Source organism: Malus domestica, chromosome 12 (assembly GCF_042453785.1).
Source record: "Malus domestica chromosome 12, GDT2T_hap1".
In the NCBI taxonomy this organism is placed as follows: Eukaryota; Viridiplantae; Streptophyta; class Magnoliopsida; order Rosales; family Rosaceae; genus Malus; species Malus domestica.
In genome coordinates, this window is record NC_091672.1 from 28,257,161 (window position 1) to 28,273,602 (window position 16,442).

The following is a 16,442-nucleotide window of genomic DNA, read 5'->3' on the forward strand; positions in this document are numbered from 1 at the left end:
TTGAAATTGTACATTGCATCGGTAGTTCGTAGCCAAAGAAAGATGTACATAACATTCTCAGCTTCTTGATCCCCGGCTCCGCAAGAAACAAGTCTTTAATCTTTCTGCTCAGATTGCTACCGCATGCATCACAGAGACCTGTATATTGGCAGACTGTCCTCCGGTCTTTCGTTCCGAAAGATGTGAACTTCTTTCGGAGAAGACCGGCCTTGGCCTGCATCGAACGCAGGCCACCATAGCCTTGCATCGAATCCTGCTCCCCGGCGATGCAATTGTATGCCTGATCGTTACTGATCCTTTGATTGATTCAATCTAACGGCTAGAAAAATATATACAGCTGAATGTGAAAATCATTCACCAGCAGAAGAATTAAAGAAAGAATTGGTCCAAAGATGAATAAATAGGGAAATGAGTAAGTCTGATAATTTCTTGCACGATTCGATAATTCAACAAGAACAATAGGTTTTTGGTCAATCTATTAACGAATCGAGTCATTATTAAGTTACCTGTTAAGAACTCGTTAATGATTTAGATCGTTATTAGATTAAACGTTAAGACCCGTTGAGATAACGAGAGTAAAAATTACTGTTAAGGCAGAAAATCCATTGATGATTATTCAGCATCACAGACATTAAACGCTAAAACCTCCGTTTACATTATTATTTTATGTACTCGCACCAAAAACCAAAAACTACAAGGAAAAAAAAAACTAAAATAATTACAAATTAAACAAATTTAAAACACCAACAAAAAAAATTACTAGAAATCAAAGCCTCCACCGAAGTCATCACCACCGAACCCGCCATCGTAAGCACCCATCTCACCCACATCACTAATCATATCCCCAATCAACAATCCACCCAGCAACCCAGCTCCTACACCCAGCGCCATGTTTCCTCCTCCCCTCTTAGGCTTCTGCGGCCGCACAACTTGCTGCGGCGGGTACCCATACCCGGGCTGAGGCAGGTATCCGTTCCCGGCCTGTGGCGGTGGCGCGTACCCGTAACCCGGTTGCTGATGAGGCGGTGGTGGGTACGCACCGGGCGGCGGGTATGGGTAAGCTTGGGCAGGTGGGTACCCGGAGCTTGACCCGGGGTGTCCGACAGGATAAGCCATCACGGGCTCATGGGATCTCTTCTGGGGCTCCGGAACCGAAAACTTGTCCCCAAATTTGTACCCGAAATTGATGGTCCCCTTGGACTTTCCCCTCGACGATCGGACGCTGTAGCTGACGTGCTTCATCTGCTTCTTCTGAGCATCGCCGCCGCCCATGCTGTCGAGCAGCTCCTTGAGCGGAATCTTGACCTTGCCGATCTTGGTGTCTCCCAAAGTGCGCTCGGAGACGAGCTTGATGTTGAGGGTGAGGCGGTTGTGGAGGAGGGCGGCTTCGTCGACGGTGAACTTGATGGGGTAGCTGTTCCATTGGGGGTTGGTGCCGCCGTCCTTGACGACGGGGGTCTTGGTCTTCTGCTTCCTGTTGCGGGGGTCGCCGGCGACCGAAACGAGGGCGTAGACGTCCATCTTGGAGAAGAGGTTGACGTCCTTGAGGCCATTGGCCGAGTCGATGATTACCTCCAGAGGCCTGCAATCCATGGCGATGGTTGGATGGAACTGAATTTCTTGAGAGCTGTAGGAAATTGGAAGAAGAAAATTGAATTTCTGGAATTCGGGAAGTGGAAATTGTGGATCGCTGGATAGAAATGTTGAATTTATAAAGGGAGGGAGAGAGGTTAAAGACAAGAGCAAAGGAAGTTTCTACGAGCAAGGGAGTGAGGGGTCAAGGAATTTAGAACGTTGTAATATTCGTTTTAATTTCGGCTTCTAGTATTTCCTAGAACATTTGTTTACGCGGATCTTGAGTTTCTCCGGTGCGCGTGCCGCGTGGTTTGTTGATTTCTTGCTTTCTTTGGTTTCAAGGAAGCGTGACAAAAAATTAAAAACATGTATTTCCAACCTAGTTGTTTTATGCCGTGCTATTTAAAAAAAATATATATATATATATATATATATATATATATATATATATATATATATATATATAGGGATCCCTCTTGTTAAATGATTCTATAACTTAACATATCGTGTGGGCAAAAAAATTATACAAAATGCCAAATTACCACATAAATAACAAATGTTATTTTGATATTTAAAATTTGACGTTTTATTTGAAAATGCTCTAAATATAGAAATCATTTTTCACTGATAATCATGATATAATATTATTAAAATTGAACATCGTATAATGATAAATCCATTTTATATAAATCCTCAATTCATAAAAAAAAAAAAAAACCAAATACAAGAAATAATCCATCTGACAAGAAGAGAATCTAAGAGCTCGTTTAGATGTGCATTTAAAATGACTGAAAACGTTTCTAGATAAAATATTTTGGGTTCCAAAAGTACTTGAAGTGCTTTCTACAATAAACACTAGTTATGTGCTTCTTCCAAGAAGCACTTTAAGTACTTTTCCAAGATTTACTTGTATTTTTACTAAGAATTGTTTAAAAAAATATTTTCATCAAAAACGCTTTCAATCATTTTAAATCATATCCAGACAAGCACACGTCATTCCATTGAAAGGAATTTGATCCCTTCCTGAGCAAATGGTGGGAATCCTTATGACCACATAACACCGGCCTTTGAATTTTGATCCAACGACTACAAACAGGGAGTCCCTCTAAAAATTATAATAATTATAATTGTTGAATCAAAATTCAACAGCCCGTGTTATGTGATCATGATGATCCCACCATTTGCTCAAGAGGGGATCCAATTCCCCATTGAACTTAAAAGTGAAAACACGTAAAATGGGGACGTGGGCGTCGCTTTGGTCGATGCTATCGTCATATATCATCGTCACCCAAATTCAAAGGATATTTTGATGATATGGCGGCTGCAATTTGAATGGAACATGAATACAATTCTGACCTATAAAAAGCCAAAAAAATGGTATTGAGGTTAGGAATTGGAACCTCTCCTGAACACAAGCTCAGGATCTTCTTGATCAACTCACGTGAGTTGTTGGATTTTGATCAAACGGTTACAATTATTGTAACTTTAAAGGGACTCTTTGTTTGTAACTGTTTGATCAAAATCCAACGGCTCACTTTGATTGATCAGCAGGATCCTGAGCTTGTGCTCAGGAGAGGATCCAATTCCTTTAGGATAAGCTTTCACCTCCACCGCACACGCCTAATGTCATGTTGGTCCTTTTCTCATTATTCTACCCTCCTCCACATCTCCAACTTTACAACTTACACCATTCAATTTATAAGCACCAAGTAATTCAAATTGTTTGGAAAAATAATTTTTAAGCTTTCTTTTTCTTGTTTGCATTCTTATTTTTAATTATTTTTTATTTCATTTATTCAATCAAACGATAAAAAAATTATTAAAAAAAAAACCTAATTGAAAGATATGCAAATACCTAGGTTTCGTTAAGAGTACTCATTATCGCAATCGAGCGTTTTGAGTTTTATTTCCTTTCCCCTATATCACTTGTACAAAAAAAAAAACAAACGGTGAACTATAACGCACACCACGTAAAAATCACCCTTATCGATCAACATGTAACATCTAAGAATCTCTTTATATAATAGCATCCACTGTGTCCTCTTCAAGTTTCTCCTTTTGTCCATTATAAAAGTTGGTGATGAGGTATGACCAAAAGTAAAGAATTTGGTGGATGCTAAGATATTAGAAACTAGTAATGTTCTAATTAATTATTAATATTGCATATTTAATAATATAAGCAATCAAAATACGTAAAACTGTATTGTAGAGGTAGACGTGATCTGTTGCATACTTAATTGCCTCATGAAAAAAGTTTGTCATTTTAGTAGATTAGGCAAATCAAGTAGGCAAAATTAAATTTTATTATTTTCTTTGATCTTAACGTTTATTTTACCTTTTAATTTTGTCATCTTCCTCTACATAGAATATTTTACCATAAAAAGATACGTAAAGCTTCATCTGCTTACTCATGGTATTGTAGGCAACATTGTCTACTTTGGCAACGTAGGCAAAGTCTGTAAACTCAATTGCTTATACTATACCACTAGTGCTATTTTTTATCTATGCGACTCATCAAAATAGATTTGCCTACTCAATTACCTGCATCATTTGCGACCCGTAGAGCTATTTGGAATAATCCCAAGTCCACAATGCATAGCTTAATTGGTAACCATATATTTAATCAAGTCACTTTCTTTAGTACAAGAAATTTTCTTCTCCTTTCGTTGTCTTTTGTAAAGTTCTATACACTTCTATGACACTAAAAAGTGCAGAGAAAATTCCTTGGATATAAAGTCGACTAGTCGTTTTGCAAAACCGCACAACCAATTTGTCAAAATCATTATACGCATGAACAAACTTTCGCGCACACACAAAGCATCCAACCCCTTTTGTGTCCGGTGCCTAATACGACATTCGGACACAAAGCTTTTTCGTTGGCCGGAATGCTGTATTCTGGCCAACGGACCAAAAGGCAAACCAACCCTAACCAAAAAAATGCAAACAAGATGGCACTATCAATATCATATCATCAGTACAATAGAGTATTCAACTTGCAAAAACTACATGTAAAGTTGACGCTGAGTCTACAATTTGCTTTGTAACGTTGGCTTCTCTCCCTCTAACAGCTTTCGAGCCTTACGCTGTGTTCAAATCTCGTTGTTGCGGGCTTATAGCGTAATAATTTTTTGAGGCTTCTTCGTCAAAGAGGATGGTACGGCAAATAGCCAAGCAAGCCCTGCACGTTGGATACAACGTCGCTGCAACTTATCAACAAGCTAAGCATCTGCTGCGAAATATCGACGGTGCTGGTGGGTGTGCTTGGAAATGCGGTGGGTGGTGCGTTAAGATTGTGACTAGTATTTCTGGGTGGTGCCATTTCGGAATGCTGCGGAAAATTACTATGGGGTGGGGGGTTTGCATATTGCGGAGGTGGACCAGGAGGATTTGGGAGGAGAGGAGGCAATGGTGATGAAAAAGTTGGAGGAGGATTGACCTTTTGAAAGTTCCTAGAGGTATTAAAATCCATAGCAATGGAAGAAGTAGAAGACGGTGCACCGTCGACGTCCGCAAAACTAGCGCTGTTGTTGTTCTTGTTGAAGTTGTTATTTCTATTACCAGGCATCATGAATTGATCAGAAGTAGTAGTCCTACTAGTTTCTTCCCTACCCAACATGAATTTTACACGTGCAGTCCCTTTACTATTTCCATTCCCACCGGTTACCTGCCCTCCTGCCGACTCCTCGCCCGACGACTTCTTCAGAATCGACTTCAGCTGCACTGCACTCTGTTGAGCCTGCCGCTGCTGCTGTCTGAGTGCCGATGCCAATGCTGGTGATTGCCCAACCAATGGATCCTTAGCCCGTGGGGTGTCCCTGGGATTGTCACCCTTGTCGAACTCTGGAACTTCACCCACTTCTCGAATTTGACACCTCACACTGAAGTTGCCGAAAAGGGAGCTGTTTGCGGTAGCAAACTTAAATGCTGCATGTGCATCAGATTTGTACAGAAAGACAACCCGGCATGTCGAGGACTTCCAAAAGACACGGAGACCAGACTGATCCATAGGCCCAAATCGAGCAAACTTTGCCTTCAGTTCTGCAGGTGATGGGAGAGAGATTTTGGGAGGGAACTTCAACACCAGCATTGTGGGCTCAACTGCCTTTGATGCAAGGTCCGCTTTCTTTGCAAAACCTGGCTTGAGTGACTTCCGCATAACCGGTGTTGCTGATTCCTTTGCCTCTACACGCTTGGAGTCTATAGGAGGTCTCTGAATGGCCTTCTTTTCTGCAGCCAATGTTCTTATATCAGTAATTTTCTTGTTCCTCTTAGCTGCAATATCTCCTTGACGGTCAGATGGAGCACGTTTCCGCCCAGCAATGGTAGGATCATCGGATCTGAACATGGGTTTTGCTGGCTTTGAGGACGATAAATCTCTAACTTGCTCAGTAGGAGATATATCAGAGGCTTTGACACCAGATGAAGATTTAGAGGAGCGGCCTTCAACAGGTTCAGTCTCTGAGGGTGGTGACAGAACCAAACTTTTCTGGTAGACAAGGGACCGGAAGTGCAGAAAGAACTGCCGAACAATTGTAGGGCTGTTTGTCTCAATACCGTGAAAAGGATCAAGGGCAAGGGCCTTCAAATCACTTACCAGTTGTGATAGTTCAAGCTGCACATTTTCCAAGACATGAATTGGCAATTTTCCAACAGATTCAGACAAGTTACTACTGGAAGTGACATCTTTCTTATGTTCAACTGGGGTATCCTCTCTTGGAGCCAAACCTACATGGTTGGCATTTCCTGCTTCTTTACTCCCTGAGGGCAGTACCTTTCCAGAAGTCAAAGGCTTCTGCTGATTTCTAACGCTTGCTTCTGCACTTAACTGTTTCTTTTTCTTCTTCTTTTTATCCCCCATCATAGAGTCCTTGGTGTCCAAGTCCTCTGCAGGCCGTTTAAGAACCTTCAGTTTTTTCACTCCACCAGCAGCTTTCTTCCCACCTAAACTCTTTGCCTCAATTGGCAAAGGATCTCCAACACCACGTTCATAGCCTCCTTCCTCTTTTTTCAAAGAATTAGAAGGTTGTTGAAGATTTTCAAATGATCCAGACAATTTTTCACTCTCTTCGTATTTAACCTCAAACACACCCTCACCTTCCTGCTTTAACGGTTGTGATGTACCATCTACTGTACGTTGCTTGGTCCCCTCCCCCAATAAATCAACATATCCTGTAGTTGTAGGACCTACATCACCATCTCCCTCTTTTACTTCCTGCAGATCCCCCCTTCCCTTTGCAAGAGATGGCTTTGCATCAACAGTAACATCTCGGGTGGTGAGAGAGCTATTTGGTGCCTGATCAATGATTACAGCTTCTTTTCCAGATACATCTGGAACCCTCTTTTGTAACATATAATTATCATCTGCTAACGCTATTGGTCCCTCCAAGACAGCAGATGGGGCTGAGGAACTAGCTTGGCCCTGGCTAGTTTGGTGGATTTTTGAGTTCACAGGTTCATCTCTCCGCTTAAATAGGTATTTGTCTCTCTTTGAATGGTCCTTGACTTTCATCGGTTTTGTGGCAGTCTTCCGCCCACCCAGAACTTCAGCAATCACCAAGGGACCACTCAAAGCAGCTGGTTAAGGAAACAATCCAATTAGAAAAGCATGTTCAATGAATTCAACTTGCATTACAAATAGGAATCATCTAACTTTGCTTTTGCACAAACTAAACTAAAAAAATGGGCAAAAGTTTCAGCGAACTTGTAAATTTCACTACTCAATGATACACTAGTGCAAATGGTAATGTAAATTCAGGCAAAAATTTGTTTCCATATTTGCACAATGTTAAAGGTCAAACCAATTCAAGGTTTAAGATAAATCATCCCACAAATACCAATCAACAAAACAAATAGTTCGGGTTTAGGCAGGCCCCATACTTCACTTAAATACCACTACAACGGTACTTCCTGTGAAGAACGTATCACAACACATCACCATAAACTGATTAAGCATTTCATTATCCACTTAAACCAACAAATATATGCATTAAAAGCTACAGCTACAAATACAAATGGAGATTAAGGTAACTAATAACTTTGAGTTCAACATCTACAATCCAATTTACTAAACCTATTTATTGAAAGTTTTGGCTACAATGTGGTCGCACCCTACTCAGGCATTCCTTGGACTAGCACAGACACAAGTTACAACACGAAGGTCCAAAAATAATAACATTATTACCAATGATGAGGAGAACTATTAATATACCTCGTGTTGGAGCTGGAGCTAGAGTACGAGAAGGGCGTCCTGGATGCGCACCAAATGCCTGAGCGTACGTCTCATCATACTCTTCAAAAACAGCCTTGCGAAACGAAAAAGCAGTAGCCTTGCTCTTATTAAAGCTGAGGCTCTTCTGATCATCACCGAGTGGTGACAAAGCCAACTGCTTTACAAAAGACAGGATCTCAATCGGCTTAAAACTATCCCTCGCCTTCCTAATCTGATTCTCCGAATACACTGCTCCTGGCTCATAATCCGGCACATCAACAACAAAGTACCCTTGCACACTTGTGCTCCGAAAATTATAGGCATTCCTACATTTACAAGCCAGACCAACTCCACACCTACGATTCGCCTCATCAACAGCCTCCTCCACAGCCTTCAGAAAACCCCTGTGACTTGTCTGCCGAGATTTCTCAGCATAATGGGGATCAAATGGTATGAGTTCAGCCGGGTCGAACCACCCGTAACTATTATCACCAAAGAAGGCAACCAAAACATAACCTTCCCTCCGTGTCCGCCGCACCTGAGACGTTGCTAACGCCTCGTTAAATATGTGCCCCGGCCACCACGGATGAGATTTTACCTTCCCCCACACCATATCACCCACTTCGAACCCGTAGCTGAGCGCCCTCGTGGTTCCGAGCGCCATCCCACTCTTCTCATTAGCCACGAACTCATCAAACTCAGATAACAAAGACGGGTGCTCACCACTGTGAGCCTCAAATTTATCCGAATCGTCATCAATTTCGACCCGCGAAATGTCGAAAACATCATCTTCATCATCGTTGAATGAAACCTCCACCCTAGTTCTGTCGACCTGAATTCCAGAACCCTTCGATTCCATCACTTTATCTACGTTTCCAACTTCACTCTCCGTACTAACCCTAGCCCTATCCTCCTCAGATCTTCCGCCAGTCTCACTCCCCGAATCGAGCTCCATTGGCGAAACCCTAGCTCCATCTTCACCGACGCCGCCTTCGGAAACCCTAGCTCTAGCTTCCTCGGCCTCTCCAGTGGCATCCGATTTCCCGTCCAATCCGAAATCGCTGTTCATCACAGATATCCCCTTCTCCGAACCGGCGGCGATTGAAATCCTTTGGAAGCTCTAGTCGAACGGAGTTGGCGGGTCCCAATGAGGCGGCATACCTTTCTATTGCCTCATGCTGAAGATTTGAAAGTGAAAATTTTTCCAGGAAAGCGCGAGAAAGTGTGGGATATGAGGGATGCAAATAAAACCCCAGAGAGAGGGGGAAGGAGAGGGTGTTTGGATGATAAGAAAATTTGGGGGGAAATTTGTGATTTTTTCTGGGTTTCGACTTTCGAGAAATGAAATAATACTTCGGCTCACTCTACTCTCGGGGAAGGAGAAGGGGAATATTATACAATACAACAACAGTGCAACGTATAGCCATTAGGATGCTGCCACGTCAATAAAATAATGTTTCTTTTTTGTTTTTGCTTAACCAATTTTCACTAGTTTCAGAAATTAAATCTACTCTAGATTGTCCGGAGTCTGCAAACCGAGAGATTTGAACCACTCAATCCTAATTATATGGTTCCTATTTCAACCGTCCACTTTACAAAAACTCAAAAATTGAACTGTTCGAATCTCTTTCTATTTCTCTTGAACAATCTAGATTTTTCGATTCCCGAACTGGGGACATAAAAATCCAGAGTGAATTTAATTTCAGTTTCAGCCCATTTCTATCGGAGAAAGATATTTGAACTTTTAAAATGCAAAATAATAAAAGTATTGTCTAATTAACTAGCCACTTAGTACTAAATTTGAACCACGTTATTGCTAGTCCATTATGAGACTAAGCCTACATCTTTTCCTTAGTTTAGATAATATCGTTTGTTCAAAATAAAAACCTAGGCTAAGTCACATCTGTAAGAAATTTTTTTGAGAATACAAAGTTTTTGTTTATTAAATTTGTTTTCCAAAGTCTGGTTATTTTTCTATGTAACTTAAGGAAGCAATAATAAAAAATTTGCGAGAAACATGAGTGGATAAGTAACGCTACAGCATAGAGTTGAATGTAGAGATGCTCTTAATTCAATATTTCAAAATAAAAACAATAGAAAATTGAATTTGTTAATTCTTTTCAATTGAGTTAACCTCTAACCACCATTAATATGTGACCTGCAAAGAAACAAATAACATCTACAATACTTCGGAGCACAGAAATACTCCGCCACTTAAAACCCTTAGATCCAACTTAATGGCTGTGCTTTTAATGAAGTATTGTAGAATAATTACAATGAGCAGAAAGTAACTCAAAAGCATCAAGGGAAGAAAGATTAGAAGGTCGCTCAAATATATTTTCATCAAACGATGACGACAACAAAACTTTATCTCGTTAAGTGGAATCAGCTGTATAGATCTTAAAACGGCAATACGTTTGGTTTTGTATACAAATTATAACAAATGAGAACTACACTTCCACTTAATATATATTCACTTTGAATACAGACTCCAACAAAAAAATTGTGACCCAAAAGAATAAGCACTCACATGCGTGAACCTACATAACTGAAATTGCAGTACATGTATGTATTCATGCAAAACCCCCGAAGGGGGTTCCCGGATCCGTCCCTCTCTCGCCGATAACAACCTCGTATCTTATTTCTTCTATCCCAGGAAAGAACTTTAGGTTGAGTAAATCAAAAATACGTCGAATGGTACTAAAAGAGAAGTCAATAATGAGAACTGAATCTAACGAGTAACAAACCCTATTTCCAATTGGTTTCGAAATCTACTTAGGCGTCATCAGCTTTTTCATTAGCAGGGGTTCCCGCGAGCCAGCCCCAGACGCCACCTGAGCCCTGCCTTTTAGCATTTAACGCTGCTTGTTCTGATGCAGCCTTTTGTCGCTGGAGGAGTTCGAGTTCTTTCTGCAATGTCTCCATTGTTTGGAGCTTCTGTCGTAGTTCTGCAAGTTCAACCTGCAGGTTCAAAGAGTAATTAGCAGAAAATTTGAACCAGAAGTGCAGCAAATCTTGTTTGGCGGCGCAAACATCATGGTGAACCAAAAGAATCAAGTGATTGTTGTCCACATTTGCGAGCCAGAAGGTAAACTCAGTTAAAACATAAAAACATACCTCGAGTTTGAAACATCTTGACTGCTCAGATCCAAGTTGACCACGTACTGATTGAAGCTCCTACAAAAACAGTATGAGAAAATCAATGGCAATTCCAAAGAAGAAAGATATACAAGAATTATGTGTGCCTTCGAGAAATTGGACAATCACAGCCAGCAGTGGACAATATAAAAAATCTCCATCTAAGCTCAAAGGTGGGGAGAATTGGACAAGAATTACGAGTGCCCCTGAAAATGCACAATCATAATTTCTCTGTGAAGATAAAGCACCTTGTACAGGTCAGTGTTACGAGTCTCTAATTCTGCTAAATCTTCCTTTAATTGGAGCGTTTGCACTTTCTCCTTACTGAGTGATGACTCTAATTCTTCTTTCTCTGCTTTGAGGGTTGCTGTAAGATGTTCATTGGTAACCTTGCCTCTTGATTTCTGCATAAGAGTCCAGATTTGAGTAAAATAATACGTAAGACTCAACATTCTGGTCAAAACTCTACATGATTTTTAATAATACGTACCATGGGATCCGCATCAACGTTGTCCATAACAATTTCCCTAATTTTTCCTTCTTGCCCTGTTTCAGACTCTACATCTCTGGTAGCACTTTGATTAAGCACAGCAGAAACACTGTCCGGAACAGGAGTTTCCATCATCTTCGATTGCAAGGTTGACTTGTGGCTTGGTTTAAGAACGTTAACCTAACAGGAAGAACAAATGTAACATGACAATAGAACAGATGCAGTGCTTGCTACAAAAGTATGAAGGCTGACCCTCACCTCATTGTTGTAACACCCATTGTATCCTCCAAATGATACAAGAACGTCTTCACCATTATATGAACCTATGGCCAAACTTAGTCCCTGAAAAAGGAGACAATGAGATCGTTGTTCCACTAATTATTGCTGGCAGTGAATAACCTCAACTTTTTACATGGTACCAATCGCTCATGTAGCTCAAAGCCTCAAGCTAGGTTAGCTATACAGAGTTCCCAAGAATAGAATACCTCACTAGCAACAGGAATGCGCCCTTCAACGGTAGTTACAACAGACCAAACAAGTGTGGACATATTTAGGACAACAGTTTCTGAAGCACCTGCAAAGATAAAAATTGAAGAGATAAATACCTAACTGCATAGAGTAAAGTGGAGTCCAGTTAAAAAGTAGATCAACCAGAAGTTTTATGAATTTCAAAACCAACCAGACTCAAAATTATAGCATACATACCACTCTTGTTGTCCCCACCACCAACTATGAACCAATTCTCTCCAACAGTTACACCTGCATGTCCAGCCCGTGGAGTTGGTATTTCACCTTGTTGTGTGGGTCTTGACCACTCCATCTATACAGTCCAAATAGATGAAAGACGTGAGTGATAGTTTTATTAAACATGTAAAGAAATTTCAGAATAGACAACTTGTCTTACACTTTGCAAATCAAGGACATGGAGATCATTGTAACAAGTGGCATGAGAACCACCACCAAATATAAGAAGATAGCGGTCAGCATGGACTGCAGCAGTATGATCAGACCTCGGAGAAGGAGGCACCCCTCTGTGAAAGATTGAAATATATTAACAATTTAACATCACAAGTTGATCAAAGAACATGCATGTCTTGAACATATATTTTCTAGTCTAGCCCATTCCAAACCCTTATAGAAATATGTGCCAACATTTGTCATTATCATTAATGCAGAAAAATGACTTTTTCACATACCGCAGTATACATCCTTTTAACAAAATTTGCCAATTATGTGAGTACTACCATCCAAAGAGAAAACAAAATGTTACTAGTGCTTCTGAAGTTTCAAGAAAAATCTTACACAGCATCAATCTCATCCCACGTCATTGTTTCTAGGTCAAGAATATGCAGGTCATTCAAGAGAGATCTCTTTGCATCTTGTCCCCCGAAAATCACAAAGCTGCCTCCAACAAGAGACACGGATTGACCTCCACGTGATGCCTGTAAAACATGAATGGGAAAGGACCATGATTCCCAAAATTCAAACCCCACCCTTGTGCTAACACACAGATTTTCACAAATACGAAACAGTAGAGCAAATAAATAAATACCGGTGGTTTCCCATAAGTCTTTAAGAATGACCATGAGCAAGTTTGTAGATCGAATGCCTTCACTGTCATGCCAATACATGAGGAAAAGCGTAAGAAAGCAGTAACTGAATCAAGGTAAAGAAAATATGGCAAAATAATAAGGCTGCACGAACGTGAAAGGAGTTTTTCTTACTACTTTGAAAGCACACATTTAATACAAAAATGGACCAGTCCTGAAAAGCTTTAATTGAATGTAGACAGAGGTTCTATTAAGCAATGGTTAAAGCAGAAAGACCAAGATATCACCCCAGGTTTGATGTCAGCAGAAAATGAAAGAGCACCATGATAATAGTTATTAGTTCTTACCCTGAATAGAATCAGTAGGATTCTTTGTATGTCCAGCAATTGAAATAAGTTTATTATCCCAAGGTATCTACAGAAACAGAGAAACGATAGCACATTAAAGTAGGTATTCATAATCGTTACAGCAAAAGTCATAAAAAAAAGAGGGATATTCATGTGTTTGTAATAGAGCCTTGACTCTAATATTAACTGAGGGGCAATACTAACCAACGAATGACCCGCGCATGGGGTTACTGTTACTGGTGAGGGTGCCTCAGCTGACTCAGCCACAGATTTGGCGTCAATCTTTGACCAACTCCAACTCCTCAAGTCCAAGACCTGTATTTCCAATTAGCAAGAACAAGAAAAAGTATCTATAACACAAAACCCCCAATTACACCATAGTAAGAATTGGCCAACCATCCAATGTAGATCACTTATGATTTGTAAATTTGTATAGGTGTATACATGCAAATATGTTGCTTACATGGAGATCATTTAGGTAACGACCATTGTGGTTTCCACCATAGATGTACATCTTGTCTTGAATAACCGCCGCTCCATGCTGAAAAGGTGAGAACACTATGCTCAAAAAGAAGAAGGCAGAGAAGATGAAGAAAATGAAGATACAGATACCCAAATACCTCATATCGGGATTTTGGACGATGGCCAGACACTGGAGGTTCAATCCATTGATCATAGACAACAACTGATCCAAAGCCTTCGGAGACAACATCTTTATCCTGAGCTTCCACTACGCTCCCGTTTTCAGTGGAGATTGTCTTGGTCTCGGGAAAAGAGTTACCATTCTCAACAACTGGCTGAATACTTGAATATTGCTATAACCAACCAAAAACAATAAAACACAGAGAGAAACACTAAGTACAAAGGACTGACGAACCCCTTAAGTCTCTAAAAGATTTGCAGATTAAGCAAGTTCTTTTAGTTTATGATCAGTTGGCAATGGACGAAGAAGAAAATAGAATATCATAGAAATAATTTCCATACTCACGTTCATTTGTACATCTACCACAGCCTCTGAAACAAAGTTTGATGCTCTTGAATACCAACCTGGATCTTCCTCCTACTCAAAAATAATGCAAATCAAGATTTATTGGTGAAGCTTTTCATTAAAAGGCAAAAACATGGACCAGAAAATCTTATTGCACATACCTCTAATATTTTCACAAAAAGACGCATTGCTTCAGTGGAAGCCATGTCCGAAATCTTCTTCCAGCTGGAAATTGTTTATGTGAAACACCATTAAAAAAAAACTCAACAGTGGGAATAAATGCATGACATTGCAGATATAAAATACAATGTGCAGCTGAGGTTAACACAATTGCACACTCTATTACCCAAAGACTTGTATAGGATTGTACCAAAGGAGAGGTTCCTAGAGAAAATAACTAAATGAAATGCAACAATGGGGAGAGAGAGATTCAGCCAGTATTTTCAAAGCTGGTTTCATTTCAGTGAAACTACTCCTATCGGTCATAATTAGCTTATGCATATTCTCTCAAATCTAGCAGTAATAGGCCCAAAATGCCACAGATAACTTGCGGGTTCTATATCTAATATTTTTATACCAATACACCCAATCCCCCTCCCTCCACGGTTCCTTACTTATGGACCAGAACATGCTATTCACTGGTAAGTTCAAGATTCTAAACAGCAACTACTGAGTACCAAATCAATGATTTCTAATCGAACTAGAATCATGACACATGCAATTTGTGTCTAGTGCAAATCTCATAGAAACCTCCGGACACAAGTATGCCATCTTAAAATGAAAATAAGGAAGCAGTAACTAGCAGTGTACCTGCTCCATTTGCTTTTCTCAACAGCATTCCAAGCGCTAGGTTCCGGTATGTTACAAGGCCCTACGGTAGCCTGCAATTGCAATGCAAAACCACTCAAATGCGTACATTGACACACATTACATTGACATAATTCACATACATGCATCCATAATTACACAATAGATACATACACAATTGCATAGATAAAGAGAATTCAATCCAAGAATTAGATCAACATCCAAAATATACAAATCTGGAATTCGATAAACCAGATCTACGTATATCACATATCATCATTGCAGAAAATAAACACGAACGAATCAACGCAAAATTCAAGCACTCCACTGAACAATCAAAATCCACATCACCAATCAAAACCACATCAAAACGCAAATAAAGCACTCCATGCAACAAAATCCGAGCAAAAATGATCAGAAAGGGGATTGCCAATCAGTAAAATTCCAAAACGCAAAATGTTGCAGCAGAGTGAAAAATCAGATTAACCGCGCAATTCGCATTTGTACGAGCAATGCGATCGGGAATCAAGGTAGATAAAATTGAGATCGAATTTTCAGAAATGTGAGAGGAATGGGGATCGGAGGAGGCAGTGGAGGGATGTACCTGCTGGTACAAGGCGTAGAGTATGAGTGCGGACTCAGAGCTGAACTTGGCGCGAACGGCTTTGGAGGTGGAGCGAGGAGATCCGTCGAAGCCGGCGTAGGAGGCCGCCGCGTAAAACCGCTCGGGGTACTGGAGCCCCGAGCTCGCCCGAGCCATAGCCATTTTTTCTCTGTTTTCTCTCTCAGAAGCCTACGCTTGCTGTGTCCCTTTTTTTTTGTAAGAGAAAGAGAAACGTATTATTTCTGGGATTTGTGGGGTTTTTTTATTATAATTAATTTAAAATGGAGGGCGTGGTTGTTTGGCAGGGGTTTTGAAAAGTACGACTGAAGGAACTAAATTGTTTTATCGCCATCAAGATCCTCCCCGGATCTTCTTGGTAAGAATTCTTATAATTCGTGAATTGTGGTTGTTTATCGTATATCGTGCTGGTCAGTTTTTATCAAGTATTGTTTATGTTTAATTTTAAATAAAAATATTTAAAATAAATTCACAATTTACGATAAACAAATACAATTGACGAATTTTCGAAATTTTCACAAAAAATTTCGACGAGAACCCGGATTTTCAAGGGCGTGGGCATCGTGTGACGTCAAAGTGTTTGCTTTTGAGAGTCAAATTAGGTTGGGATCTTAGTCCCACTCAAACGTTTGTTTTTAGAAAAGTTTATTTAAATTGACATCTATTTTTTAATGCTCAATGTAAAACTTGAAAGTGTTAAAAAACAAATGTCAATTC

The 16,442-nt window shown here is 40.2% G+C and overlaps 3 protein-coding genes across 3 annotated transcripts; all 3 read right to left on the reverse strand.

Annotated features, from left to right (window-relative positions):
- Positions 1–582: 582 nt before the first annotated feature.
- On the reverse strand, positions 583–1,946 carry LOC103450928 (protein SRC2-like). Its single transcript, XM_008390331.4, has one exon. The coding sequence runs from the start codon at positions 1,591–1,593 to the stop codon at positions 760–762; it is 834 nt and encodes a 277-aa protein (XP_008388553.2). The 5' UTR covers positions 1,594–1,946; the 3' UTR covers positions 583–759.
- A 2,567-nt stretch (positions 1,947–4,513) lies between these two features.
- On the reverse strand, positions 4,514–9,170 carry LOC103450927 (PWWP domain-containing protein 1). Its single transcript, XM_008390330.4, has 2 exons — positions 7,784–9,170; positions 4,514–7,149 (listed from the first exon to the last, which is right to left on the reverse strand). The coding sequence occupies exons 1-2, from the start codon at positions 8,850–8,852 to the stop codon at positions 4,718–4,720; spliced, it is 3,501 nt and encodes a 1,166-aa protein (XP_008388552.2). The 5' UTR covers positions 8,853–9,170; the 3' UTR covers positions 4,514–4,717.
- Positions 9,171–10,149: 979 nt separating this feature from the next.
- LOC103450926 (acyl-CoA-binding domain-containing protein 4) lies at positions 10,150–16,007 on the reverse strand. Its single transcript, XM_008390328.4, has 18 exons — positions 15,708–16,007; positions 15,107–15,177; positions 14,458–14,521; positions 14,297–14,368; positions 13,929–14,123; positions 13,772–13,849; positions 13,513–13,623; positions 13,309–13,375; positions 12,964–13,025; positions 12,714–12,853; positions 12,316–12,442; positions 12,117–12,231; positions 11,897–11,985; positions 11,670–11,753; positions 11,412–11,591; positions 11,170–11,325; positions 10,901–10,960; positions 10,150–10,744 (listed from the first exon to the last, which is right to left on the reverse strand). Exons 1-18 carry the CDS (start codon positions 15,867–15,869, stop codon positions 10,559–10,561), a joined length of 2,019 nt encoding a protein of 672 aa, XP_008388550.2. The 5' UTR covers positions 15,870–16,007; the 3' UTR covers positions 10,150–10,558.
- Positions 16,008–16,442: the final 435 nt, after the last annotated feature.

What these genes read in the sequence shown, in the direction of transcription:
- LOC103450928 (XM_008390331.4), bottom strand. Translation starts at nt 1,593, where the DNA reads ATGGATTGCAGGCCTCTGGAGGTAATCATCGACTCGGCCAATGGCCTC.
- LOC103450927 (XM_008390330.4), bottom strand. Translation starts at nt 8,852, where the DNA reads ATGAACAGCGATTTCGGATTGGACGGGAAATCGGATGCCACTGGAGAG. An exon ending in AGCTCCAGCTCCAACACGAG is followed by an intron (nt 7,150 to 7,783) that starts GTATATTAATAG and finishes TTCCTTAACCAG; the next exon opens with CTGCTTTGAGTGGTCCCTTG.
- LOC103450926 (XM_008390328.4), bottom strand. Translation starts at nt 15,869, where the DNA reads ATGGCTATGGCTCGGGCGAGCTCGGGGCTCCAGTACCCCGAGCGGTTT. An exon ending in GTCCAAAATCCCGATATGAG is followed by an intron (nt 13,850 to 13,928) that starts GTATTTGGGTAT and finishes TCACCTTTTCAG; the next exon opens with CATGGAGCGGCGGTTATTCA. An exon ending in ATGGGTGTTACAACAATGAG is followed by an intron (nt 11,592 to 11,669) that starts GTGAGGGTCAGC and finishes TCTTCCTGTTAG; the next exon opens with GTTAACGTTCTTAAACCAAG.